Source organism: Erpetoichthys calabaricus, chromosome 1 (genome assembly GCF_900747795.2).
Source record: "Erpetoichthys calabaricus chromosome 1, fErpCal1.3, whole genome shotgun sequence".
Lineage (NCBI taxonomy): Eukaryota > Metazoa > Chordata > Cladistia > Polypteriformes > Polypteridae > Erpetoichthys > Erpetoichthys calabaricus.
The window spans coordinates 674,531-701,904 of record NC_041394.2 but is presented as its reverse complement, the minus strand read 5'-3'; the positions used below and the strand labels follow the sequence as shown (position 1 = coordinate 701,904).

The 27,374-nt window shown below is 40.6% G+C and overlaps 1 protein-coding gene across 4 annotated transcripts in view; it reads left to right on the top strand.

The window, feature by feature from the left end:
• Nucleotides 1-27,374, top strand: part of LOC114644085 (uncharacterized) — a 113,319-nt gene that overhangs the window by 45,732 nt on the left and 40,213 nt on the right. For all 4 annotated transcript variants that reach the window (XM_051935543.1, XM_028792329.2, XM_028792330.2 and 1 more), the window contains 3 exons: nt 4,824-4,963; nt 5,195-5,317; nt 15,223-15,280. In XM_051935543.1, the coding sequence (XP_051791503.1) occupies nt 4,824-4,963; nt 5,195-5,317; nt 15,223-15,280 (321 nt within the window). The remainder of the gene's footprint in view (nt 1-4,823; nt 4,964-5,194; nt 5,318-15,222; nt 15,281-27,374) is intronic.

Here is a 27,374-nt window from a genome sequence, read left to right as displayed (position 1 = left end):
TGTCTTAATTGGTTTACTCATCTTAATCTGGTTGTGCATGTGAATGCACTGACTAACATATTTCAGGGTAAGATGGGCTGTAATCACAGAGTATGATGCTTGCTTTTCTCGTCTCCATCTCCCTCTTTAGAGAAGGTAAACTCTGGCCGTATGTGTCAGCATTTCATCCTCCAACTGCACCTCTTCCACCCAGCCAGGACCAGGAAGCTTCACTTAGGACCAGCAGAACTGGAGCAGCAATGTGTTCCCCTCTGCTTCCTTTCAGCTCCCACAAGAGGGCACCAGAACCATGTGTGGATTCAATAGGCCCTTTACTTTGTGTTCATATTTATAAAGGTTTTGAAATTGCTGCGAGTAAATCAACAAATTTCATATACCATATGACTTGTCTTCATGTCTAGTTATGCATGACATCAAGATTTTTGGGGTTCCCTTCATATTGGCCATCTCAACCCAAAAAACCCTCATTTTTCAGTCATTTCATGTAAACACCATAAGTGACTCTACTCCATTGAGCAAGGCCTTTAACCTGCCATTGCTCTGTCCTGGGATATGACATTAATTGGCATCAATACCTGCAAACAGGTCCTCAGACTTGGGAGTTGGTGGCAGGATTGGCACTCCAGCCACTGTGAAAAAACCTCTCACTGTCCCAGTGTGGTGCTGAGGTGTCACCTGTTGCACGGCTGCACTCCAGTCCTAATCTGGGAAGTTACCCCCTTATGATGAAAAGTGAACCAGCAGGTGTCTTGAGCAAAAATGATCAGAAAGACTTGAAGCTGTTCAGGCCACATCAACAAACACTCAGGGTTGACCCCCTAATGGAATAGAAGGGGTCAAAGTTAGTTGTTTTCACAAAACTTTGAAACAATGGGGTCTTTTTAATATAGAAAAGGTGAGTGTCACTTTATGAGATTTCAAGGTTCCTGAACACAAATATGGAGAGGTTTGAAATTTGATTCTTTGCCGGTCGTTAACCTTCCAGAAGGTTAAATGTAACAAATGTCAAACGTAAGCATATATCGTTTTAGACTATTTTAAGGTCATTGGTTACAGATATGAGGTGATTTTTGATCTTTTATTAGCCTTCTTGGGGCCTCCATCAGAGGGTGACAAATGACAAATTTCTATGACAATGCAGAATGTTTAGAATTTAAACATTAAACCGAAGCACACATTTTAATATTTGAAATAACTGAGCCAGTTCGTCTTGTACTTCTCATGTACTTATGCCTCATTATGTTTCTTGTGAAGACCCTGAAGTAGGGCAGCTTATGCCAATTCAGGTTTTTTTTTTTTTTTTTTTTCATTTTAACATTTAGCCTGTTTTCTGATGAATGTCTGACTCTTGAAGCCAAAGTGCTGCTCTCGTTCAGTTAGTTTCAGAGTTCTCTTGGGTTGTACCTGTGAGGCGAGGGTGAGCAAGTGAATCAGGGAATGCTGGGAATGAGTGAGTATTGAGATTAGAGCCTGCACAGTGCACACTCCATTCACGCACACCTTCAGCACTTCATTCATATTAAAGCCATCAGCTGCTTTTTATACAGTTCATATTGCATTTCTCCAATACAGCTCTACTTGCTTAACCCTGAACTACTCACACCATTTCTCATCTCGCGCGATGTACTTTATGCACCAGTGTTGAAATGGCCATTCATATGCCTGCCATGAGGTTGTAATACAAAAATTGCAATAATTTTAAATTGTACATGTTTTAAATGTAATTTAATAGCATATTACTGAATACCGTCTAGGACTATCTGAAAATAAACCTGATCCACTTCTCCAGTGCTTATTCATCACCGGTCATACTTTGATCCACTGCAGGATTTACACGTGGATCACATTTCACTTCAGTTGTTGAATGTTCTTTACAGACAAAGTTATTGCAAGAAGAACATCTCATCGTTGCCATCCATACATCCAGTAAGTAGCCAGGCAGTGTACCAAATGCACCATGTGGAACTCGCGACTTTGTATCCACTCATAAAAGCAGCTGAGGACCCACTACAGTGAAGTCATCGCCATACTGGACTTGTAGTGAATCGAGCTGAGGAGAGGTGGCGGGTGCTGCCAGCAGGTTCAAGTGAAAGGATATTGGACAAAAATAACTAAGATTGGGGTATAAAATACAGTGGCGTGAGTAGTTTAATAAATCTGAAAAATTCAAAGCCAATAAAATGTTCAGTCAGGGCCAAAAGTATTGACACCCCTGCACTTTTTTTTTTCACCACTTCTCCCAGAAAACTGCTGCAAGTACAAATTCTTTGGTGGTCTTATTTCTTTTGGTTGCATTGGGACAAAAGAAAAATGTATAGAAAGTCGAGTCTGATCTCCTTCCACATGGAACACCAGAAATGGACTGGACACGATTTTTGACACCCTTAGCACACCCTTTGCCAACAATAACTGAAATGAGTTGCTGAGTTTCTTACACCTCTCTACTGGAATTTTGGGCCACTCTTCTTCTTTTTCTTCTTCTTCTTTTGATTAACTGCCCCAAGGTCTCTCAGATTTGAAGGGTGTCTTTTTCCCAGCTGCTGTTTTGTGATCTTTTCACAGATGTTCTATGGGATTTAGATCTGAACTCATTGTTGGCCACTGCAGAGCTCTGCAGCGCTTTGTCTTAAACCAATTCTGGGTGTTTTTATAAGTAGGCTTTGGGTGTTTGTCCTGATGAAGACCCAGCTTGCTGATACCGGAGCCCAACACAGGACTCTTTGACAGTTTTCAGATTTTATGATGCCACACATAGATAGATAGATAGATAGATAGATAGATAGATAGATAGATAGATAGATAGATAGATAGATAGATAGATAGATAGATAGATAGATAGATAGATAGATAGATAGATAGATAGATAGATAGATAGATAGATAGATAGATAGATAGATAGACATACACACATTCACAACAACCAGAAGCAGCAAGACAACCCCACGACATCTGTGAACCTTCACCATGTTTGACTGTGTTCTTTTCCTTGTGTGTAGACTTGTGAATTTCCCATTGGGATTAATAAAGTATCTATCTATCTATCTATCTATCTATCTATCTATCTATCTATCTATCTATCTATCTATCTATCTATCTATCTATCTATCTATCTATCTATCTATCTATCTATCTATCTATCTATTATATAGTGCCTTTCACAGTATCTATCTATCTATCTATCTATCTATCTATCTATCTATCTATCTATCTATCTATCTATCTATCTATCTATCTATCTATCTATCTATCTATCTATCTATCTATCTATCTATCTATCTATCTATCTATCTATCTATCTATCTATCTATCTATCTATCTATCTATCTATCTATCTATCTATCTATCTATCTATCTATCTATCTATCTATCTATCTATCTATCTATCTATCTAGACTGTCAAATGTGGGGCCTTACCAAACCGCTCCGTGTTGGCCTCATCTCTCTTCTTAATGACTGCACACAATGAGATCTCTGGAGATGATGGACTTGTAGCCTTCAGATTGTCCACACTTTTCCACAATCCTCAGTCAATTCTTTGCTCTTCTTTCTTCTCTCCTTTCTCAGTGTGACACACACAAACATAACGTTTGGGTCAACTTTTCTCCATTTCAACTGGAAGCAGGTGGCATTTCTTTGTTACCAGCACCTGTCAACTGCCACAGATGATCTTAAATTTAAAACTGAAGGAGCATCACAGGATTGAAATGCAATTAGTTCTTCCATCCATCCATTCATTTTCCAACCCGCTGAATCCAAACACAGGGTCACGGGGGTCTGCTGGAGCCAATCCCAGCCAACACAGGGCACAAGGCAGGAACCAATCCCGGGCAGGGTGCCAACCCACCGCAGGCAATTAGTTGTTAACATTTGAAAAAGTTGCCCTCACTTTTGTCCTGTTCATTTCTGGAGTTCTGCTTGGAATTATATCAGATTTGCTTTTTTTCTTTGCTTATTTTTTGTTATTCCAAGCAAAAGAAATAAATGTCAAAACCAAAGGATTTATAATTGCAACAACTTTCTGGATGAAGTGCTGTGACAAAGAACAGAAAAAACACAAAACATTGGAAATGATCCCTGTGCATACACTGAAGTGGGCTACAGGGGCCGTCTGCCCTTCACAGTTTTATAATGTGAGAAATAAAGACTCTGGTAAGAGCAGGAGGTAAGTAAGGCCATTGTCACCAAACACCTAGCTGAAAGCTGGCCCAGTGCTATCCATTCTTTCTCCATTTCCAGCCCATTTAGGCCTTCAAGTTGTCTTCACGTGGGAGCTGGAAATGAAAGTACCTCACAGAGCTCAGGCCTGCTCTTCCACGTGTGCCAATAAGCAGTCGTCTCAAAACTCAGCTACTTGAGGGCCATGTTGGCAGCTGATTTTTGTACCAGCTGAGAGTGTAATTAGAAGCTAATTTCACTTTTTAATTGAAAATCTTTCTTAATTATGCTCCTTGGTTTCTCTATTTTAAACTTAGAAGGACAAGTAGAAGATTAAATCAGACATGGTTTCTGCTTGGTGAAGGAAAGCAAATCAGCGATTAGGAGCCAGCATTGTCCTCACCGGTGTAGAAGTGACAGCACGGTGTTCAAATGTGACATTTATGATGAGCACCTCAAGCTGCAGCAATTCAAAGGGATGTCCAGGCTGGCGAGCCCCAAACCTTTCTTGACACCCCTGACCGTATTTCTGTAGTGTTGGCAATGATAGTTGAAGTGACTCTCTCTGGGACATTAGAGTGGTTATCTGAAGCCACAGCCGTTACCTTTTAGGTTTTACCAGAGCCTGCTTTCTTTTGCAATCTTCTGTTTTTGTCTTTTCTTTGTAGGCCTGCAGAATGTTGTCGTGTTTTCCTGCATTAATCACCCAGTCGCCTCCCTGATATATTACTGCCGCTTGTGTAATTTTGTAGAAAAGAATAAATTTGACGACCATATGAGAAGCTGTCATCACCAGTACCTATATATAGTAAGTCACTAAGTGTGAATGTGTGCAAATGGATACGCCGGGTGTTGTGTTTCTGCTGTTTTGCTCGTGTGTTGTATAAATGCTTTGGGATGCTTGCTCGTCCTTTGTCTTTGTAGTTGAATTTTGTTATGTTACTGATGGGTGGTGATGATCATTATGACAGATGCTCTACACTTTAACAATTGAATATGTTTTCAGGACTTTTACTAAAGTTTATTTATTTTTTTCCAGAAAACTGATTGTCCAGAAATGATAACATTTGAATGTGATAACTTATCAGACCAACAAGTTTCCACCAAAATCCGTGAGGCAGCACAGTCTATTGAGGATAAATACGGTATTGGCGAATTACAGGTAACGTTATTTGAATATCTTTTGTAACTGTTTATAATTCATGTAACTTGTCTATCTAAGGAATTCTTATACGTTAAATAAGTACACACAGTGTGTAGCTCTTTTTTATTTATTTTTCTGAAGATGATGTTAAGGGAGGCTGTTTAAAGAGTACCGCCTTTACCAAAAAAAAGCCACACACACTTTCTAGTTGACACGTTACAATTCTATACAAATTTTTGGACACCCTTGACCAAATTTCCCATTTTCTTGACATTTGAAGTATCCTTCTGTCCTTTTCTGCGACTTATCGGGGTACAGGTTTACGAGGCCAACAGTCATCCCATTCCTTGTCTGGGGAAATGTTGAGGTGTCCCCAGGCCAGCTGAGAGGTATAATCTATCCAGCAGGTCCTGGCTCTGCCTCTGAGGTCTCCCTCAGGTTGGGTAGGTCTGAAACATCTCCCCTGGGAGGCGTCCTAATCAGATGGCCGAACCAGCTGAACTGTCTGTTTCTGTTCTGGAGAAGCAGCGGTTCTACTTTATGCTCCTCACTCTGTCTCTCGTGCTGGGCCCAGACACCCAGTGAGGGAAGCTCATTTCTGCCTCTCGTTCCTGAGATCTTGTTTTCGGTCAGTATCCAAAGCTGATGTCCATAGACTGACTAGTTAATCAAGAGGCTTGTCCATCAGTTCCGCTCTCTCTTCATCATGACATGACTCTAGATGCTGCTCTGATCTCTCCGTCACTCACCTGCAAAAGTCGAAATGTGCGTACACACAAAAAAATTCAGATGCACAAAACCATGCATAAGCCAACTTCCATGCACTTCTGCTACATAAATCCCAGTCAGCATGAAATGTAACGCTTGTCCTCGGTCCTCTGCTTTTCTGTATTTACATGCTTCCCCTTGGCCATATTATCCGTAGCTATGGACTGGGTTATCATTTTTATGCAGATGATACTCAACTCTACTTCAGTGTTAAAAGTGGAACTTCATCAGAGCTTTCTCAGCTCACAACCTGCCTTAGTGAAATTAAAACCTGGATGGAGCAGAACTCTTTAAAATTAAATTGCAATAAAACTGAACTCCTGCAAATTGGGACTAAAATGCAACTTAATAAAATGAGCTCCTTCCCAGTCTATTTTGGCGGTGATCTCATCAAACCTGCTTCTACTGTAAAAAATCTTGGTGTCATTTTTGATTCCTCCCTCTCTTTCTTTCACCTCCGTAACATAGCCCGTGTTCACTCCTTCCTCTCCTTCTCTAATGCTGAGAAACTTGTCCATGCTTTTATCACATCCCACATCGATTATTGTGATTCCCTACTGGCAGGTGCCCCTTCTAATCTTATATCACAGCTCCAGCTTATTCAAAACTCAGCTGCAAGAGTCCTTACTCGACCCAGCAGCAGCGAGCACATCACACCCATCCTGCTCCGTCTTCACTGGCTCCCTGTGTCCTACAGAATCGAATATAAAATCCTACTATTAACCTACAAAGCCTTAAATAACCTCACGCCAAACTACATCAGTGACCTTCTCCATCACTATGTGTCTGCCCGCCCACTAAGGTCCTCTGATTCTGGTAATCTTGTTGTGCCCTTCACTAATCTACACTCCATGGGTGACAGGGCCTTCAGCTGTATAGCGCCCAGACTCTGAAATGACCTACCAAAATTAATCAGGTCAGCTGACTCCATGAATTCTTTTAAAAAAACAACTCAAAACTCATCTGTTCAGGAAGGCTTTTAGCTCTACTTGACTTTATTATCCTTCTCTCAGTTTACTTCTCTGTCAAGATGCTAATGTAACCTGTATGTGTGTGTGTGAGACCATCAATTATGTTGTCTGTTTTTTTTTTCAGAATTCACTGTCTTAATCTTCTTTATTTATCTGGTTTGTACAATGCTATATACTGTATATGCTGCCGTTCTTTATTATATTCTGTAAGTGCCTTGAGCATGGGAAAGGCGCTATATAAATAAAATGTATTATTATTATTATTATTGTCAACGTGCCTGCCGCCCCACCCCTTCTCCTCCCAGAATTGCACCTCTTTGAGTATACAAGTCAATATAAATATTCTCTTAAGTGCAGCGTTCTGTGAAAAGACAACATGGAAAAAAAGAAGAATTTCAGTGAATGCCAAGTGGAGATAATGAAAAACGTATAATTTGTTGGTTTAAGCAGTTGTATAACCAATATAAGGAAGCTGATTGAACGTTCAAGATCAGAAAGTCGCATAGTGCCCGAAATAAAAAAAGTTGTCAGATATCAAAGTCGCCGTGAAAAGGCAAGTCGTAGCCCACTGCCTGAGTGTCATAGGAAAGCTAATTAGGGTATATATATAATAGGGACACGGTGGGGGAAAAAAACCTTGAAATGTCAACTTTAATCTCAAAATTTCCACTTTAATCATGTAGTTTATTTTGTCATTAAAGTAGAATGTTATACACTTAATCTTAAAATCATTTAATTTACTAGTTTCTCAAATCCCATCGTAACTAAAGTAGATTTTTAAATGCTTTGTATTCTGTGTGTTCTATGTATTCTCTTTGTGTGAATGACTACTTGCTTGTTATTAAACGGGCTTTCTCTTACGCCGACAGGACACAAAATACATTACATTTATGATATTACAGCTCCCCGAACAATTTAAATACTAAGATGTATGCTTGATATCATTTTCATGATGAAATGTATTAAACATGGGGCCACAGTGGTAGTGATGAGCTGGCGCCCCGTCCAGAGATTGTTCCTGCCTCCCGCAAGATGCTTGCTGCTCTGTGTGTGACCTTTGATGAAATCATTTATTGCAGCAGTACTGTCTCTTTCAAACGTACTATCCCCCAATTCCTGCCCTTCCTTTTCTTTCCCCAAGTTACCAATTGTCACGCAGTCATCTCTTTAATAAAAGTCAGAACGCCGATTCTTTAAAACTTTTAAGGAACATTAATATTTTCGCACTACGTGTTTAATTATGCCATCCATCTCTCCATCCAGTGTCGTGCCAGTCCCAGCAAGCATACAGCGTGAGGCAGGAACAATCCCTGAACGGGGGCGCCAGCTCATCACTAGCGCTGTGCACTGTGTCCAGACGTTTAATTAATAACAGTATACATTATTTAAATTAAAAAAATACCTGTATAATGTAATAGATATACTTTACTGCATTTCATCTGAAAAATGATATTAAGAGGTCCAAGAAGAAAGCGCCTGGAAATGTGTAAATCGACTTTGGACCAGTCGTCATCATCTGTAAATATGCGCTCTCTTCTGTTGATTGAATTGAATTCCTTTATTGTTATTGTATGGTACAATGAGATTCAATATGCATATCCTCCAGAAACTTATTTTCCTATAAAATGGTAAAATAACAACAACAACAATAAATTGTACTTAAAAGTGCAAACAGTTTTACCGGGAACACTTAATGGACTGATTGAGTGCATTTATAGTTCTTGGGATGAAACTTTTTCTGAAATGTGAGGTTCTTGCAGGAAAGTCTCTGAAGTGTTTGCCGATGGGAGAAGTTCAAATAGACTGTGCGCATGGCTAAGGCAGCGTGTACTTGATGCTGTATCCTGATAATTCTCTCTATACTTGACACAATCTGCTGTAGAGCTTTCCAATCAGCTGCTGTATAGCTGTGATTCCCCACTCAGATACAGTGGGTTAAAATACTGGTGCACTGAGAGTAACAACATTAAAGCAGCTATGGTATTTGGAATAGTTTGGTCATTCCATGCACCATTATATTGTTACAGGTTGATTACAATCAGATGCCTTAAACTAAAAAATGATGTGCAGTTAATTTCAGTGTATTTGATAAAGCCGCGTCAGGGATGTGAATCAAAACAATAAATAAAGGGAAGCCACACAGGAACAGTAGCACTGCTTTGACGCTTGGTGCTGCCAGTTTACAAAACCGAGCTGAAAACTTGCATACGCTATGGTTTGACCTGGTGTGAAAATGCGCATGGTTTTACTCCAAGTTTAGTTTTTATACTCGTGATGTGAGCATGGAAACGGATGTACACAACATTTTCGCGCATATGCACCGTTTATACATGAGGCCCCAGGAGAGGGCGCTCCACCCTTTTCTGGCTGAGGACCCTGACCTCGAACTTGGAGGTACTGATCCTCATTACAGTCACTTCACAGACATCTGAGGTCAAAGCTCATTGAAGCCAAGAGGACCGCATCATCTGAAGTACAAAAAAAAAATGTTAATGCAACTGACGTCAAACAAAGTAAATCATTGGCCTTTTTTCTGAAAATGTCAATGTGCAGTTCCAAGTCAGGCCTGTTGTGGCCCACAGTGCACACTTTATTCACACACACATTCAGCACTTCATTGATATTAATGTCATTAGCTGCTTTTTATACAATTCATATTGCATTTCTTCCATGGAGCTCTACTTGCTTAACTCTGAACTACTCACACCATTTCTCATCTCATACGTTCTCGTGTGATGTGCTTTATGCACCACTGTTGAATTGGCTATTTATATGCACACCGTTAGGTTGTAATATAAAATATTGCAATCATTTTAAATTGTTCACATTTTTAACATAATTTAATAGCGTATTACTGAATAGTATGACACAGTTTAGGACTATCTGAAAATAAACCTGATCCACTTCTCACCCGTCACACTTTGATCCAGTGCAGGATATGCACATGGATCACGGGTAGATGTTGAATGTTCTTTGCAGACAAAGTCATTGCAAGAAGAACATCTCATCATTTTCATCAATACGTACAGTCGGATAAGTCAGGCCTGTTGTGATTAACTTTGTGACTTAAGTATTAATTAATTTTACATGGTGTTACATGTTTTTATTTTTTTGTGAAGAACCATTTTTTGTTATTCATTTTATTCCCTGTTAATGTAAAAGTGTTTTTTTCCTGCATTATTTTCGTGATATGCCTGTCACGCTGATGACCCGATTTCCATTGAGTATCGATGCGGATGCAATTTCTCACAGAGTTATCTTTTGGTTGGATAAATAAAATCTTATTTTTATGTTCTTATGGTGTTTTCGCTTTAAGAATCCAACGTATTGAGGATCACTTCCAGTTTTGAAGTTCGGCTTTGTCGTTAAGCTACTCTTTCAGTTCTCTTGTTAGTTTTGACACTGAATTTCATTTTGTCTGTTCAGTATTTGTCCCCTTCCCACCTGGCTTTTCCCCCCAGTCACAAGTTTATCATCTCCCAGTCTTGCTGGTTTCTTGTGATGAGGTCCATGTGCCTGTGTGTGCATTTAACAAATTATTCATAACACCCACTTTGGCTAAAACATAGCTTGGAAGTGCTTCTTGTAACCGGCTATGAGCCTTTGAATTCTTGCTTTTTCCTCCCATTCTTTCTTGAACATTACTACCAGCTATGAGAGATTTCTCTGCACTGCGTGTTTAACATTTACCCACAGGTTACAAATGGTGATCAAGCCTGGGGAATGTGAGGGCTTGTGAAAAAAGCCTTCACCTTGTGTTTCTTGAGGTACTTCATATTCAACTTTGAATTGTGATTTGTCAAAATGGTGACAAGAACAAAAGCCATTCAGCCCAACAAGCTTATCCATCCTACTCACCTACAGTAGATCGTCCAAAATGACATCAAGCCCAGATCTGAAGGTCCATTTGGTCCTACTCTCTTACTTGGCAATTTTTCCTGTGTGTCTGTGGTGCTTTGTAGGAAGAAAAACTTTCTAAAATTTATTCAAAATCTCCCATAACAGTCTTCCAACAGTGACCCTGTGTTCTTTTCACAGAATTTATTTTATAGCAACAACTGGGATCTGCTGTGTTTTAAATAATTGTAAACACTTTAACTCTTTGACGGATGAATATTTTTTCAGAAAAACTCAATTTTCTGAAAAGCACACAATGCACTGATTTCACACATAAATCAACATAAAACGCCTGTTGCTGGGTGCTGTGGCTGCTGTTGGCGCCTGTTCTACATGTCTGGCAGCAGTGGCTGTGCAGGGTCGGCTTGATGGCCAGCAGGAATGCATGGCAGGCCGGCTACCTGTTTGTCTTCGCACTACCTGTTGTCATCATAAGTGGTGGTCCTCCCAGGCGAACGCTGCTGTAGGTGCATCAGCTACACAAACGTGTTCAGCACCACGATCAGCTGGGGACCGATGGGCTGATGCTGGTACCTCACTTTCGTTTTCGATATCCATCTCCAGATCACTTGCATCAAACTCAGAGTCCAAAACATCAGAGTCTGATTCAGCTGTAACGTACAGCGTCCATAGAGTATTTTGCTTTGTACATTTGTGTTAGTCTCTCCAGTTGTCGATGCCATTTTAGAGGCTGTTGGCTCTTCAATACTCATGCACATGCAAGGAATCGAGGTCAAATCAACAAAGCTACGTAACTTTCCTTCAACCAAAGATATTCAAATTAAAACTTAAGGATGAGTTTTGTTGCAGTTTACAGTTCATTACCATCCTCTACCCCTGAATTTTGACAAAAGTCAACATCAGCCCTGAAAGAGTTAAACATGTCCCTTCTTAATATCCATTTAAACTGCAAAGGTTCTTCTCCATCAGTCTCTCCTGATAGCTCATACCTCCCAGTCTTGGATTCAGCCTAGTCGACCTTCTCTGGACTTTCCCTAGTGCTGTTATGTCTTTTGTGTAATGTAGAGACTAAAACCGAACACAGTACTCGGGTGAGGCCTCACTAGTATGTTACTCAACTTAAGCTTAACTTCTCTTGACTTGTAGTCCATACCGTCTGCATGTAGATCATGAGGAGTCCACTGTGACTCTCATGACTTTCTCATATTATGTGTTCAAATCTCCTGTTTCTACTCCCCATGTGTATTTACTTCTATTAAATTTGATCTGCCACAAATCTGTCCAACATTGCATGCTATCCAGACCCCTTTCTAATGACTGCTGATGCTTCATTATACAATACAATACAGTTTAATTTTGTATAGCCCAAAATCATACAAGAAGTGCCGCAGTGGGCTTGAACAGGCCCTGCCCCTTTCCAGGTAGATTGGGCATGCAGTGGGTGTCAAAAAGAGGTATAGAGCAGAATTCAACAGTAGATATCACGTCATACGATTTGGATTTGTTCAAAGTCATGGAGACCTCAGCCATCAAGCTGCTTCCCCCTATTGGCCATTCCACAGCTGAGACAGTGCTGGGCCAGCCAATCCGATGAAAGGACCACTCTACCTGACGATTCTTGCAATCCTCCAATAGAGATGACTTTACCTTAGACAGGCAAAACAACTTGGCAGGTGGGCAGTGGGACCAAGTGCCCCATTTGAGTACCAAGAAGAGAAACAGAATAGGTGAGGGCTAGTAACAAATTATAACTATCATGTTTGCTAATGACTAAGAACAGAGATGCAGTCTGTACAGTTAATCAGCAGTTCTAGTCAGGGTGTGCTAAACTGAAGATGCGAGTCTTCAGCCGGGATTTGAAAGCTGAGACCAAAGGGGCATCTCTTGTAACAGGCAGACCAGTCCACAGTTTAGGTGGCCCCCTGTAACTAAAAGCTCGATCTCCCACTATTATTTTATTAATCCTTGGACTTGTTTGTAAGTCATGATAAATTCAGATTAGTAAAACAGACCTTGGCCATTTAAGACTTTATATGTTAAAAGGAGGATTTTGAAATTTGCCCTAAACTTAACCGGGAGCCAGTGTAAAGATTTAAGAACTGGAGTTATGTGTTCGTATTTTCTTGTTCTTGTAATAATTCTTGAGCAACATTTTGGATTAACTGGAGGCTGTATAAAGAACAATTTGAACATCCAGTGAAAACCGCATTGAAGTAGTCAATCCTACTAGAGATAAATGCATGAAATAATTTCTCAGAATCCTGTTTATTTTGAAAATGTCTTCATTTCCTAAAATTATTAAGATGGAAGAAATGTGATTTGGACAACTTTGTAATGTGCGTTTTAAATTACATGCTACAGTCAAAGAACTCCTAGATTGCGAGCTGATTCAGTAAAATTAATGGGGATTCGAACCAAGTTAAATGATGACAAAATATTATTGCCATCAGCGTCACTCCCTCCATTAATTAACATCTCTGTTTTATTGATGTTTATGGACACGTAGTTCTCATCTATCCTCCCCTTTAATTCACTAACACAACTAATTAAAGACAACGTTGGATAAACTTTATTTGATCTAAAAGAAAAGTATAACTGGGTGTCATCTTTGTACGAGTGGAAATTAACATTGTGTTTCCTATTGATAGATCCCAGTGGAAAAAGTGAAAACAGTAAAAGTCCCAGTACTGAGCCCCACAGGACACCATATCTCACTTCTGTGTATATCTGTCATCCCACCTCTTTTGATATCCTCTGCAAGCTTAACCAGTTTATTTATTGTAATCTTTTACAGATGATGTATTAAAAATAGAAGTGGCACTTGTTTTAATATCACCAAATTGTGTAAAAGTTCCCCTGACCATCCCGTTTGACTGCAGCTCTCGTGGTAGTTAAACCCAGTCATTCACGTCTGCCATGTGACCAGTTTTTCACTGAAAGATCCAAGTGCAAGTGGCACATCACTGCTCCTCGACACTCTACAAACCCTGTAGCACACAACATGGCTGTTTGTAATATCTGTTCATACTGGGCACCCTCTGTTGGTGCTGGAGGTTACGGTACATGTATGCGTCAAATCTTGCATGGGCAGTGACTAATTTTTTTGTCCGCTGAGCTTACTAATACCATCCGGGAACATGGGCTGAATTTGTTTTTTATGTTAATTTTAAAGAACTCCATGAATATTTTCTTTCAGTTTTTGCTTTTCTTGGTAATGAAGGAGATTAGAGAATGGATGACTGTTGTAAATACCTCATGGTATAACATTTGTATATGATATGTTTATTGGCTTTATTAAACCTCTTCCCCCAGACCTGGATTAGCAAGTGATGCTGCTCACTTTCATGAGGTAAGAGACAGGAGTTTCTACTAAAGCTTTGTTTCCATGAAGGCCATGTCTGTGTAAGTACCACTGCCCAGTAGAGCTGTGTGCCACCTCACCATTCTCCATAGCTCCCTAGCACTTACATGGTGGTTTGTGCTTTGCCTTCCAGCTCTTCTATCTCTAAGTTCCCTTGGTCTTCCAGATCTTGTCCTGACCTCCACAGTTCCTATTGACTGCCATTTATTAAACAATGTGGGTAGGACTGGAGAGCTTTGTCGGACTGAATGATTAAATCTCGTCTAAGTCTTTCTAATGTTCTAATATGGCCTTTTCATTGCGTTCTTCTGGTCTTTAGGCATCAGTTAGGTGAATTTTCAGAACCTCAAGTCAGTTGTTAAGAAATGTCCATGGTTGTGGAGTGTGTAACATTATTGAAGAGTTGAAGAATTTATTAGGCTATGGAGCTGTCAACAGTTGAGAGAAAGACAACCTGTTTGTCTCCAGAGGGACAATAATTAATGTATTATACAGAAATGAAGAATATTATAGTAAGACAAACAACTAATCCTGTGAAATGTACAACAGAAAGACTAAAAAGGATGAAAATGTAAAAAGAAAGAAAACTTCTCTCTTGACTGTCCCAGTCCCAATGAGGTGCTGTACAGGTGTATTGATGTTGGTGTAAAGGGCCCCCAGTTGTGTTTCTTGACACACTTCTGCTGAATAATCCATTGGCTGTGAGTCATTGGTGCTTGAGTAAGGAAGGTGGTGCTAGTGTGGGTCACAGACCTGCAGTGCTATGGAGATGAAAAAAGACGACTGTGTAACATTATCGATATGGGATTCAAAAGACAGAGTGCTATATTTAACTTCAAATGTCACCAAATATTTTGCCACTATATAATATAGGTGCCCAAACTTTGCATGGAACACAGAACATCTTATTGCATATCTAAATTCTTTTACACTTTATGGTCGTAATATGTTAATTTTTGTTGCAGGAGCTGAAGGTGTCGTTTGACAAGTTCAGCAGGCTTTTGGAAGGAAGTGCAGATGTTGGTAAGTGCCGATACTCTCTGATCGTGTTTCACACTTGTGTGTTCTTATCTCTGTCTTACAGTTGTAAAAGATGGTTTGCGTCTCTGTAGTCTTTTTATTACTAACTCAGGTGGGTCTGCAGCCCTTGTCCTCCTAGGACTTTCTGCAGCTTTTGATACTGTTGACCAGGAGATCTTGCTGTTGTGGCTTGAACTTCTGGTGGGGCTTAAAGGGGCTGCTCTTAACTGGTTCAGGTCATATCTTACTGGTAGACACTTTTCAGTGTCATTCAATTCCTGTTTCTCATCTACTGCTCCTTTTAAATGTGGTGTTCCTCAGGGATCCATTTTGGATCCTATTTTAATTTCTATTTACCATCATCCTATATGAGCTGTTTTCAGGAATATTTAATTTTTCTTTCAAAGTTATGCTGATGATAAATTCCTGTTTATAACTCTGCAATCAGTTGCACAATTATCTTTTTGAACTAAGATCCTGGGTGGCTGACACTTTTCTTGATCTTAATAAAAAAAACAAAAAAAAAAAACAAATGGAAGTGCTGATCGCTGGTCCCCCCTGCCAAAACTCAAGGTGGTTTCAAACTTCTCAGCTCTTTTGCTGACTTTTGCAAACCTCCAGTTTGTAATCTTGGTGTCATTTTTGAAAGCAATCGCTGTTTTGAGAAGCAGATTAACACTAGAATCCCTGAAGCCTACGAAAAAAAGTTGTAATCTTGAGACACCTTAAATTCCTTCGCACCTCTCCATCAGCGTCTTTGTTTTGTAAATGCATCGATCAGCACTGGCAGCAAGCAGCCTGCTATCCCATCACCCACCGTGGCAGGTGAAGTTCTCCCAGCTCAACTGTGTTTCTCTGGGTGTGAGGTGCCTGGAGTTGTAGAGGCTAAATAATATATCGTTATTTGGAAGACATGCATTTCATGTGTGTTCTGAGGCTACAATGATCTGTGTAAATGTAGGATGACAGGAAATGTGAGGCAAGAAATGCTGAACACATAACTAAAACAGAAACCTTTTTCATGTTCTACTAATATTTAGCAAAATGCTGAAGTGAGGTGTATAATGTGTGGTGGCTCTGAGGCTAGGGATCTGCACTGGCAATCGGAAGGTTGCCGGTTCAATTCCCGTAAATGCCAAAAAGGACTCTGCTCTGTTGGGCCACTGAGCAAGGCCCTTAACCTGCAATTGCTAAGCGCTTTGAGTAGTGAGGTAAGCACTATATAAATGCAAAGAATTATTATTATTAACCAGTGACTGCGCACTGCACGATAACGTGCATTGAATACACTTGACTTGAGCCTTCATAGTATTCATCCTCTTTCTCTGTACGTTTAGCATTCTTTTGCTCAGAGGTTGATGTGCTTGCTGCTTCCTGAGCAGCTCTTCTTTCCTCCACCCTAGCGGCCCGCTGCTTCTCTTCTTTCGTCGGCATCTTTTCCCGTTAAAGCTGATTGTTAGTTTTTGTGTTGCAATTACTTAGTACATTTTCTTTAATGTTTCACTTAATCTGGCACTTAAATCTTCAATCTGCCTCAAGAATAATTAGAGAACGGCGCCCGTACGCATGCGCTGAACGGCCACCCTGCTGCGCACTGCCAAGAGTTGATTCTACAATAAAATAAAATAAAAATAAAAAGAGTAATAAAATCATCACCCTGAAATCGAATAGTAGACGTCACGTAGATAGATAGATAGATAGATAGATAGATAGATAGATAGATAGATAGATAGATAGATAGATAGATAGATAGATAGATAGATAGATAGATAGATAGATAGATAGATAGATAGATAGATAGATAGATAGATAGATAGATACTTTATTAATCCCAGGGGGAAATTCACATAGTATATTCACGTAGTATATGTGTACCAAATTTCAAGTCAATAGGTGAAATGGTTTGCGAGCTACAGGTGATTTAAAATCCTGGACAGACAAACGCACAGCCACAGTAGTGTATTATAGAAGAAGATTATTATTAATGTGTGAAGGCTGACATCCAAATTATCAAATAAACACTTTCACAAAAGGTACAGGTATAACAAAACAAGTGCACTTTTATCTAGGAATATAACTGAAGAAAAAGTTTAGGTTAGAGTACAATGCTGGCACGTCCACTTGGCTGGTGTATTGGTAAGAAACGCTGTGTCATAATCGAGAGTTTGCATGTTCAATTCCAGGTCCTTCCTGCATTTACCTTTTTGAGTAGTGAACTGCTCTTTTTGTTACTGTTATAGCAGGTGTAAATGTATGGTAGCATTTTCTTATTATTCAGTTTTATTATCTGATTCACACACTGCTGTTTTCAAATAAAGACGTGCTATAACAGAGGTGAACTCAGAAGCCCTTCCCATAAGAAAGGTCCAGTCACACACAAGAACAGCACAGCTTCATCAAGCATAAAGGCGAACGATAACACCGTTTGGATGCAGTAAGAGGTTTACACCAGCCATCCAGACAGCTTACACCTACTGGTGAGCTGACTCTTGTGGTCCCACACACTAAGTGTGAACCTAAAGGGGGACAGGGCTTTTGCAGCTGCGGCACCTCGTCTGTGGAATTCTACCTTAATTACATTAAGGAGTCCCCTTCAATTGAGCTGTTTAAAACGAGACTGAAGACGCATTTTTATTCTCTCGCTTTCGGTGACCTTCACTGATACTGATGGTTGGCCTTCTCTTCTTTCTTTTCTTTAACTCACCCCTGGCTGTATTTTATCATTTTATTGTGCTTTATTTCTGTTTATTTTATTTATGTTCATTGTATGGTTTTAATGTAAAGCACCCTGTGTTAAGATATAGCGGGTTGGATTGACTGACTGACTTTGACTACAGCATTTCTGATATTATTTTAAACTAGACAAAGAGCCCGTTTCGACAACGTAAGATGAAACGGGCACGAGTTTGTGTCAGCAGTGTATGAAGAACAAATGATAAGTAACGAAGAAGTTGTTTTGTAATGATTGTAGTCCGCTTTACTCATTACTGTACAGGCTTGTACTCTTAGTTGATGAATTGTAGGTTCGCTTCCCGGTTCCTCCCTGTGTGGATAGCACTTTGAGTACTGAGAAAAGCGCTATATAAATGTAATGAATTATTATTATTATTAATTTTCCAGGCCTATAGTATGATATTGAATGATGAATGTTCCAGTACAATATGGAATAGTAATAAGTATAAGCACCACAAACCTGATATAGGTGTATTGAATGAATGCGTAATTAGGCCTCGAGCTGTAGTCGAAATCGCCTTTCAGGCCTCTAGAGCTTTAATCGAAGTCGCCTTTCTCTTTGAATTTTTGCGGCCTTAAATCCGCCACCTGCCGCGATGTTGGGGTTGGATGTCGGTCTCGTAAGGTTTTTTGAGCAGCTGCACAGAAGGCAACTGCGCATTCGGCTTCGGACAGACGTGAGTGAGTGAGGAGGTGGGCGAATTATGTATTAAGATGGACTTTTTTTCATAATTAATAAGGATGCTGAGAGGTGAGTGCGCTGAGGTATTTTGTGTTTTTGCCTGTGGTTATGGAGTCGGTCAGTCCGTTTTTCTTGCTTTTTTTGTTCTGCTTACCAGTGGTACATTGGCAACCTTTACTGATTCTCTACTTTGGAAGCGAATGTCAGTAAACAGGGTACCACAGTGGTGCAGTGGGAAATGCTGGCCCCCTGCATGTTCTGCCCACATCTGTGTGGAATTCCACCCCAATCTCAAAACATGAAAATTCCAAATTGGCCCACTTGTTAGGTGCAAGTGTTGGGTGTGCATCAGTGGGCCTTGTGGTGGGTGGGTGGCCAGTTTGTCAGTTGCATTAAGTCTTTAAGTGAAGCTGTCGACACAAGGAGTTGAAGGCAGATGTCTCATTTAGTCGACATCTGGGGTAGAGGGCAGCAATTAGCTGTAAACATCGACCCAACTCGCTGTTATGTTATTCCTTAAACTGCCACATACTTGGGGGTTAATGCACCACCAAACGCCAAATACTTTTTTGCTGCACTTTTTAAGTAAACGTAACAATTCACAAAGAAAAAGTGAAATTTTAATAGAACACATTTTATTTTTCTTGCAAAGAGCATAACAATTACTGCAACACTGATCATTTTAAACACTGCCAATGAACTGTAAAAACTGTTAAAAAGAACAATATGTACAAATGCAACTGACACCATTGATGAAATTCAGTAAATCACCGAGCCAACTGCACTTGAACTGGCTGCACGCAAGCACACAGAGGCCAACGCTGATGCTTACAGGCCAGTCTAGCAGAGTGGCTGAATCCCAGGAACAGTGATGCTGCAGTGGTCATGAGCTGTAGGGCACTGACTGATCAGCTCCGGCGTGCTGGCAAATTGCACTGGGAAGCGACTATAGCCGGTTGCGGCTTTCAATAAATGTATGTCGCCAAATATACTCCACTCCTACATGCTGGCAGTTTGCATTGGGAACCAACTATAGCCGGTTCCGGCGGTTTAAGGGTTAAAGTTGGACTCTCTTTGCTAGAAGAACTGCCACTTACGATGACGAGGTACAAACCAGATAGCGTTGTATTGTCCCTGCCTATTCGTTGTCTCTGATGGTGGCAGCTGTGCAAGGACAGATTGGCGGCCAGCAAGAATGCACAGCTGATCAGATACTGAGCTGTCTTGGCGCAGAATGAGTTACGCTGTTGCCGCTATTTCAGTGTCTGTCACTTCATGCTGGCACCAATGTGACATGTACTGCAACCAGTGCAATGTGACAATGCATGCCGTTGGCCGCTTTGAACGTTACCATACCTTGCAAGACTATGCTAATTAGTATGTGACTTCACGTGGTGTAGAAGCTCATGGAACATAACACACAAAGTGACATTTGTGATCCATAAATATTTTATGTTCATTTATGTGTAAAATTGTTGCTTTGTGTACTTTTCAGGAAATGGAGCTTTTTGGAAAAAAATATTCAGCCTTGGGCCAAATCGTAAAAATAATGAATTAGTCCTCCAAGAGTTAAGCAGGAATATTCTGTTCTGTCACTTCATACAGGTGTCTTGCTGCCCTTCCACAAACCATGCAGCTCACCCACCGTGGTAACCAAAACCCATCCATGACAGGCAAATTAATTGCACAGACCACCTGGATGCTTGAAAATCAGAGTTGTTATGCTTTAAAATTGTTGAATTCTATGAGGATGTCACTAGTACCAGATGTGCATTGTGTCCATCTAGAGACCACCATGAGCGAATTGTGTTTGAAAGTGAGTGGGAAGAATTGGACAGCTTAGTCAGTTTGAAATTCCTAAACCAATCCAACACCCCCTGAAGACGGAGCTCAGAGTGTGGACGGCCACCTGAGAATTTCTTCTGGTGACGTGTCCTGCTGCTATATTTGTAGTCTGAGTTGTGCAGAGAGAAGCAGACAGGCCCATTCCTTATGGTGCTCCAGTGTTGCTCACAGTGTCCTTGATCGTCACAAACTGCGGTGTGCCCAACAGACAGTCCATGATCAGGACATCACAGGCTCATCCACCTGATATGGTGTTACTCCCTTTAATTGTACAGCATCTGACCACAAACTGGTGTCCTTTAATGTCAATGTGATATTATGTATCTAAATCAAACCCACTTCCCTCTATCTCATTTCACACCCTTAAAAATATTGATTTTACTTCCTTCCACAATGGAGTTGACAGCTGCAAATCGGCGACAATTGATTTACCCCAGATGAGCTGGTTTCCCACTCCAGTGATGGACTAAACAGGCTTTTAGATAACTTTGCTCTTTTTAAAACCCAGGATGTATCTTTCCTCCACTGTGCCCCCTGGTTTACCCTGGAATCGCACCAACTGAAAGCTAAAGGCAGTGTGATGTAGTGGCTAAAGGCTTTTGACTTCAAACCCTGAAGTTGTGGGTTCAAAACCCGCTACTGACACCACTGTGCAACCCTGAGCAAGTCACCTGACCTGCCTGTGTGCTCCAATTGGAAAACCAAAAGAAATGGAACCAGCTGTATCATAAATGTTATCTAAGGTGTCAGCCAGTTAAGGGAATGTAAATGTAAAGGTCGCTGTTCGGAACGCCTTTATATGAGGACGGGCCTGTCTGTCCATAAGAATGTGAGTGATGAACACATGTGCTCTTATAAGGGTGCTCATGTTATACAACACTAATTGGGTCAGCTGAAGGCAATGCTAGGGCTTTATTGTGAACTGTAAACCACATCCTAGGGCTACTTGATAATCCTTCACTTCAATTCTACTGCCCTGGTCGATGTAACTTTTCTAAGACCTTTTTTAATACTAAAGTTGGAAATATCCACCAGCAGCTGACCTCTTTAGGAAACTTTGCACATGGAAAATTTTATGATTCCTCCTCTTCTTTTTTTTTTCTAGTTTTAAACTCCCATCTGTGGAGGACACACCTGGTGGTGTTAGAAAATCTCAACCTGCCCGTTGGATCAGCTTCTTACTCATGTGGTTAAATCCTGTTTGCCTTCTCTTTCTTCTTTAATAACTAACATTATACAGTCTTACCTTATTTCTGGTCTTGTTCCTTTATCTTTCAAAACAGCTGTGATTTCAATGCTCAAGAAATCTGGTGCAAATCCCTGCAACCTAAATAATTATTGTCACATTTCAAATTTACTATTCGTTTCAAAAACACTTGGAAAACCTGTTGTTGTGCAGATTCATTCTCACCGTACTGAAATCCATTAGTTTCAACAATTTCTGTGTTTTTTGTCTGTTTCACAATGCAGAGACAACCTAGTTAAAATCACCAATGACATGCTGATGGCAGCTGAGTGTTGACCGCATTGATCTGAGCTCTGCCTTTGACACAGTCTCTCATGATATTCTCCTAGAAAGATTAGACTCAATTGGCATCATTTCCACTCAACATGCCTGGGTTAAATCTTAGCTCTCGGATCATGCTCAGTTTGTACAATTAGAAAATTCCAGATGACATGTTTGCCCAGTTGTTAGTGGTGTTTCCCAGGGCTCTGTCTTCGGCTCCCTTCTATTTATTATTTAGCTTCTGCCTCATATTTTTCAGAAATCTGTTATTCATTTCCACTGTTTCACTGAGGACACCCATCTCTGTCTGTCTACTAAGCCTGATTCCACTCTCCCACACTTTTCCCTTCTCTGACTGCTTGGAGGAAGTTAAATCATGGTTGTCTACTAACATTCTCAGATTAAACAGTGATGAAACAGAGGTTCTCCTGGTAGGAACTAAAACTGTTTTGGCCAAATGTGACAATATTTCCCTGACTATGGATAATTCTCTAATCCAGGGGTTGCCAACTCCAGTCCTGGAGGACCACCGTGGCTGCAGGTTTTCATTCTAACCCTTTTTTTAATGAGTGCCCTGTTTGTGCTGCTAATTAACTTCTTGTGAATTCATTTCATTTGACTTCTCTTTTACGATTTGTTCCCCCTGAATTTCTTCATCATTCTACTGAATTGCTTTGTTTCTTTCCTTAAATGGCACCCAAACAGAAATTGAATGTGAAGCAAGGGAGCTAAGAGAAGACCAACTAAGTCAGGGCCTCAAACTCCAGCCAATTGCTTAATTAGGTGCCTATTCTTGTCGTTAATAAACCCATTCTTTAATTCTGTGGCTTGTTGCTGCTCACACGGTGCATTAGCAGACATTTACGAAACTGTTGATTTTCTCATTTTTAAGAGCACTGATAAAATGTTTTGTGGTCCCGAACAAATCAACATTCCTGAGACCTTCACCTTTCTTTATTTTCAGGTATTGTGTGATGGACACCAGTTGTTTTGGCATATTTTGTATCTCATTATTGTTTGGCTGGTAATTAAGGAAAAAGAAACAATTAAGGGGCCTGAGTCTTCAAGAGCAAGTCAACTAAAATGAATTCAAAAGAAATTAATTAGCAGCAAAAACAGGTCACTGATTAAGCAAAGGGTTAGAATGAAAACTGCAGCCACGGTAGTGCTCCAGGACAGGAGTTGGCGACCCCTGCTCTAATCTCTTCTTCCTGTTATGTTGAGAGTTTAGGTGTTATTTTCAATAGTACCTTAAAATTTGTTAATAATATCACTCAGTCTAGATATTTCCATCTGTGTAATCTTAGACATCTACTGTGTTTTCTTACAGCTAATAGCACTGCTGTTCTTATTTATGGTCTGATTACATCTCGTATTGATTATTGTAATTCTGTCCTCTCTGGTCTTCCTCACAAACTCCAACTGGTTCAGAATGCTGCTGCTCGTGTCACTACCAATACCCCTTACATGGGACACATCACTCCTGTCCCCCAGCTGTCCATTAAATACCACCTTGATTTTAAGATTTTGCTCTTTACTTTCAAGACCCTTCACAATTCTCTCTGGTCTTCTTCATATCTCTGCTGCTTCCTGTATTGTTAGATCTTCCTCCTCCTCTATTAATCTTATTTTACTTCCTGCTCGCCTAACTACTATGGGGTTTAGAGCTTTCAGTCAAGTGGCCCCTTGTCTCTGAAAAAGAACTCCGTAACATTGACTTTACCTTACCTTTAAATCCCACCTTAAGATGCATCACTTTAATCTTGCTTATTTTGTTTGACATAAATATTAGTTAATACACAGTAATTAATTTTTATTAACTGTTTTTATTGTAACTGTTTTTTTTCTTTATTCTATATTGTGACTATTGCTATTACTGTGTTTTGTAAGGTGTCCTTGAGTGCCTTGAAAGGTGTCTATAAATAAAGTAATTATAATAAAATACCTCTGTGTAACAAGAATGTCTGGGTGGTACTGAAACCACTAGAGAAATTTTAAAAAATAAATAAATAAAAACAGTCCTCACAGTGCTGCTTGCTTTGTCTAACCTTGTGGAGCAGAAACAATTAGACACTTCAGTCAGTCTGAAATTTCTAAAGCAATTGTGAACCTTGAACCTAGACACAGACAGACATGGACTCCAAATGTTATAAAACACACACGTTTATTTTCAGCACAACAACAAGTGCACAAACTAGCCACAATAATGCTCTTTCCTCTCTCTCTTCTGCCACCTCCACTCCTCACACGCAAGCTCCATCCTCCTCCACCCGACTCTGCTCCTGGTATGGAGTGAGGAGGCCCCTTTTATAGCGCACCCAGAAGTACTCCAGGTGCTCCACAATTAACAACCGGCAGCACTTCCGGGTGTGGCGGAAGTGCTGCGGACCACAGTTCTGGAGTTGTCCTGGCACCCCCTGGTGGTGGACACATTTTCCCATAAGGATGAGCTTCCAAGCTCTATGGCCCCCATACAATCCAGGGAGGTCTTGCGTTCTGGGGAAGATCTAGCCCCTCTCCTGGTCCTTCCCGTCTCCAGGTGTCCCGGTGGGGCAAGGTCCCCTGACATCTGTCACACAATCCAACACCTGAACGTGGAGCTGAGAGTAGGGGCACTGACTTAAACACTGAAGGGGGACGGTGTGCTGGTGTGCTTGTTGACCTGCCCCTTCAGGCAGCGGTGGCCGGTCTGTGCTCATGATAGATAAACTTTCTATGGTTGAAAAATCTCCTAACGTGATCTCCGTTAAACATATAAATGTATGTTGTGTGTGTGGAGGACACTTCACAGGTGTAAACTTAAGCATAACCCGTTTGCAAAGGCTTTTCTGTATACTTTGGAGTTTTAGGACATCACTGGGCTAAGCGGTGAAAGTGAATGACGTGCTGCGGCCCGCTGTACGTGGTGTCCGTGCCTCAGTCAAGTTGAAGTTAAAAGACGTGCCAGTTATGTCCCTGAAAAGATGAACTGTAAAATATGCATTCAAACTAGGCGGTGTGACTGGCGCCCTGTCCAAATGTGGTTTCGGTCTTGTGCCCATTGATTATTGGGATGGGCTCCAGATACCCCCTGGCCTTGCCTGGCTAAGCAGGTTAGAGATAATGGATGGATGGATAGGTAGATGGAAAGAGTAAACGGAGTGTAATCACGCAGTTATCTGGAGGTATAAAGAACTGCTGTTAAGCGAGTTGTTAAAGGAGATACGTTGTGGTTTTATGAAAAGTAATTATTTCTTAATCATAAGTTTACTTAATTAAAGGTTGGATTTTCCGCATGTCTTTCAGTGTGAGATTAAGTGAATTTTGTTTTTTTTTTACTGATGTTTACCAGTGATATCACTGTGAGTGGAGGAGACTGGATTTGCACTACCGGTCAAATATTTTAGTTTTTCTTCAAATTTAGTCAGTTGAAATGTAATGAGTGACCTAAAATAATGAAAAGGTAAGCAGTAATCTGTTAGCAAAAACTGAAACAAAAATAACATTTCAGAATATTACAAATGGGCCTCTGTCAGGGGACAACAGATAGTCACAAACTACAGATGTTCTGCAGCCATTGAAGTCAAAGAAGCCTTTCAAGCTGGTGACCCTCAGAAACTTGTCTTCTGATTGGCTGGTGACTTTGGCTCTTCCAGCTCTTCCCATCAGAGTTTCTTCCAGTATCCAATTGCCTTTGGATTGTGTAGGACACCACTGACACTTTCATTTTTGTTTCAGTTTCTTTAAATGTAAGACCTACACCGCTGAAGGTAATAATTCTCGGTCTTATTACATTTGTTAATTGCTCTTTATTCACCATTATCACTGGAGTATTGTCCAAGTCGTACCTCAGAGGGTGCCGTAACACAGTCTGGTCCAACTCTGTGTTCAGACAGACAGTGGGTTTTGAAGTTATCCACACAAGTTCAGACACCTGTGCAAATTGTTTGCTTCAACTATGCTTACTTTATTTGCTGTAGAACATCTGTAGGTTGTAAACTATTAGTTGTTCGCTGAAGAAAGCCCATTTGTAATATTCTGGAATTTCCTTTTTTCAAGTTTTTAGCTCATCTAAACTTTAAATTTAAACCTCTGGCAGTGTACTGCTAACCTTTTCACCATTTTAGGTTATTCATTTTACTGACGAAAAACTGGAAAACCTGGGGTGTTCTGAAACCTTTGTCCAGAAATGTACCTATCGAGACCACAGTGCTCTTCTAAGAGATATAAATGAATTGGTCACCTTGTGTTAATAGGCTCTTGAATTGATAACGGTGATTTTACCTTTCTGTTTTCTCTCAAATGTGGATTCGAGTCTTTCATTCAGTTTGTTTCTCTCCCTGTCTGTCTTATGTGTTTGTCTAATACATCAGTAGGACTGGGATGTGATGACCCCAAACATTTACAGTGCCAGGAAATTAGGAGCGGGTTTTAGGGAGAAGCCTTGTGGGCGTGGCTTTTCAGCAGCTGATTTCACTGCTGTTCACCTCAAACTTTTTAAGGAGTTGCCCTCAGATGTGTGGTCTCATTCCAGAATCATGTTTGACCCCACAAGACCGAAGGTGTTACAGTCACTCCGTACTCATCCCTTAGTTTGTGACAAAATATTTGAGCAGAGTGCAGATATCGTTTCACAGGCAGGACTAGAAGGCAGCAGTCAGCAAATGCATCATGGGGTGGATTGGCAAAGGTGCTTGAGTGGCCTCACCCTGTCCATCAAGGTAGGAGAATTTGAGGTAGAGAACATTGTCTTTCACAGAAACCAAAAAAGACTGGAGCCCCTCACAGGCATTGTGTCTGCTTGTCTGTGTCTGGCATCACCTCAGTGGTGATCAGCACTATAACAGCAGTAGATGATACCAGGCACTAGCAGCGATCAGTTTGGGAACAGGGTGAGGCTAGCCATGAAACTGTTAGTCTTGGTGGGCTCTTAGTACACAAGGAATTTAATTGGGATGAGACCCTGTGGAAGTTCTGTCCAGAGGACTTCAATCACCTGCAGTCAGTAAGATTTAGCCAGGTTTGCCGATCGTTTCCCAAATCTATTACCACCATCTTTCAACAGTTTTTGGTGTCAACACACAAGTCAAATGATGATTCATTGCTTTGTATACTGGGATGGGAACTCCTCTTTTTTAGTCTTCAGGAATTCTTGTCACACAGGTCTGTCAACCATTCAGCGCTGGGACCTCCTGCTGCCTTCAGCATTTTTGACTTGGCTAGCATAGGACACAAAGCAGGATCAAACCCTGGACAGGATGCCAGTGCGTCACAGAGCTAACACACACACACACACACGGGCCAGTTTAATGTCACCATTTCACCAAACCTTATTTATTTATTTACTTATT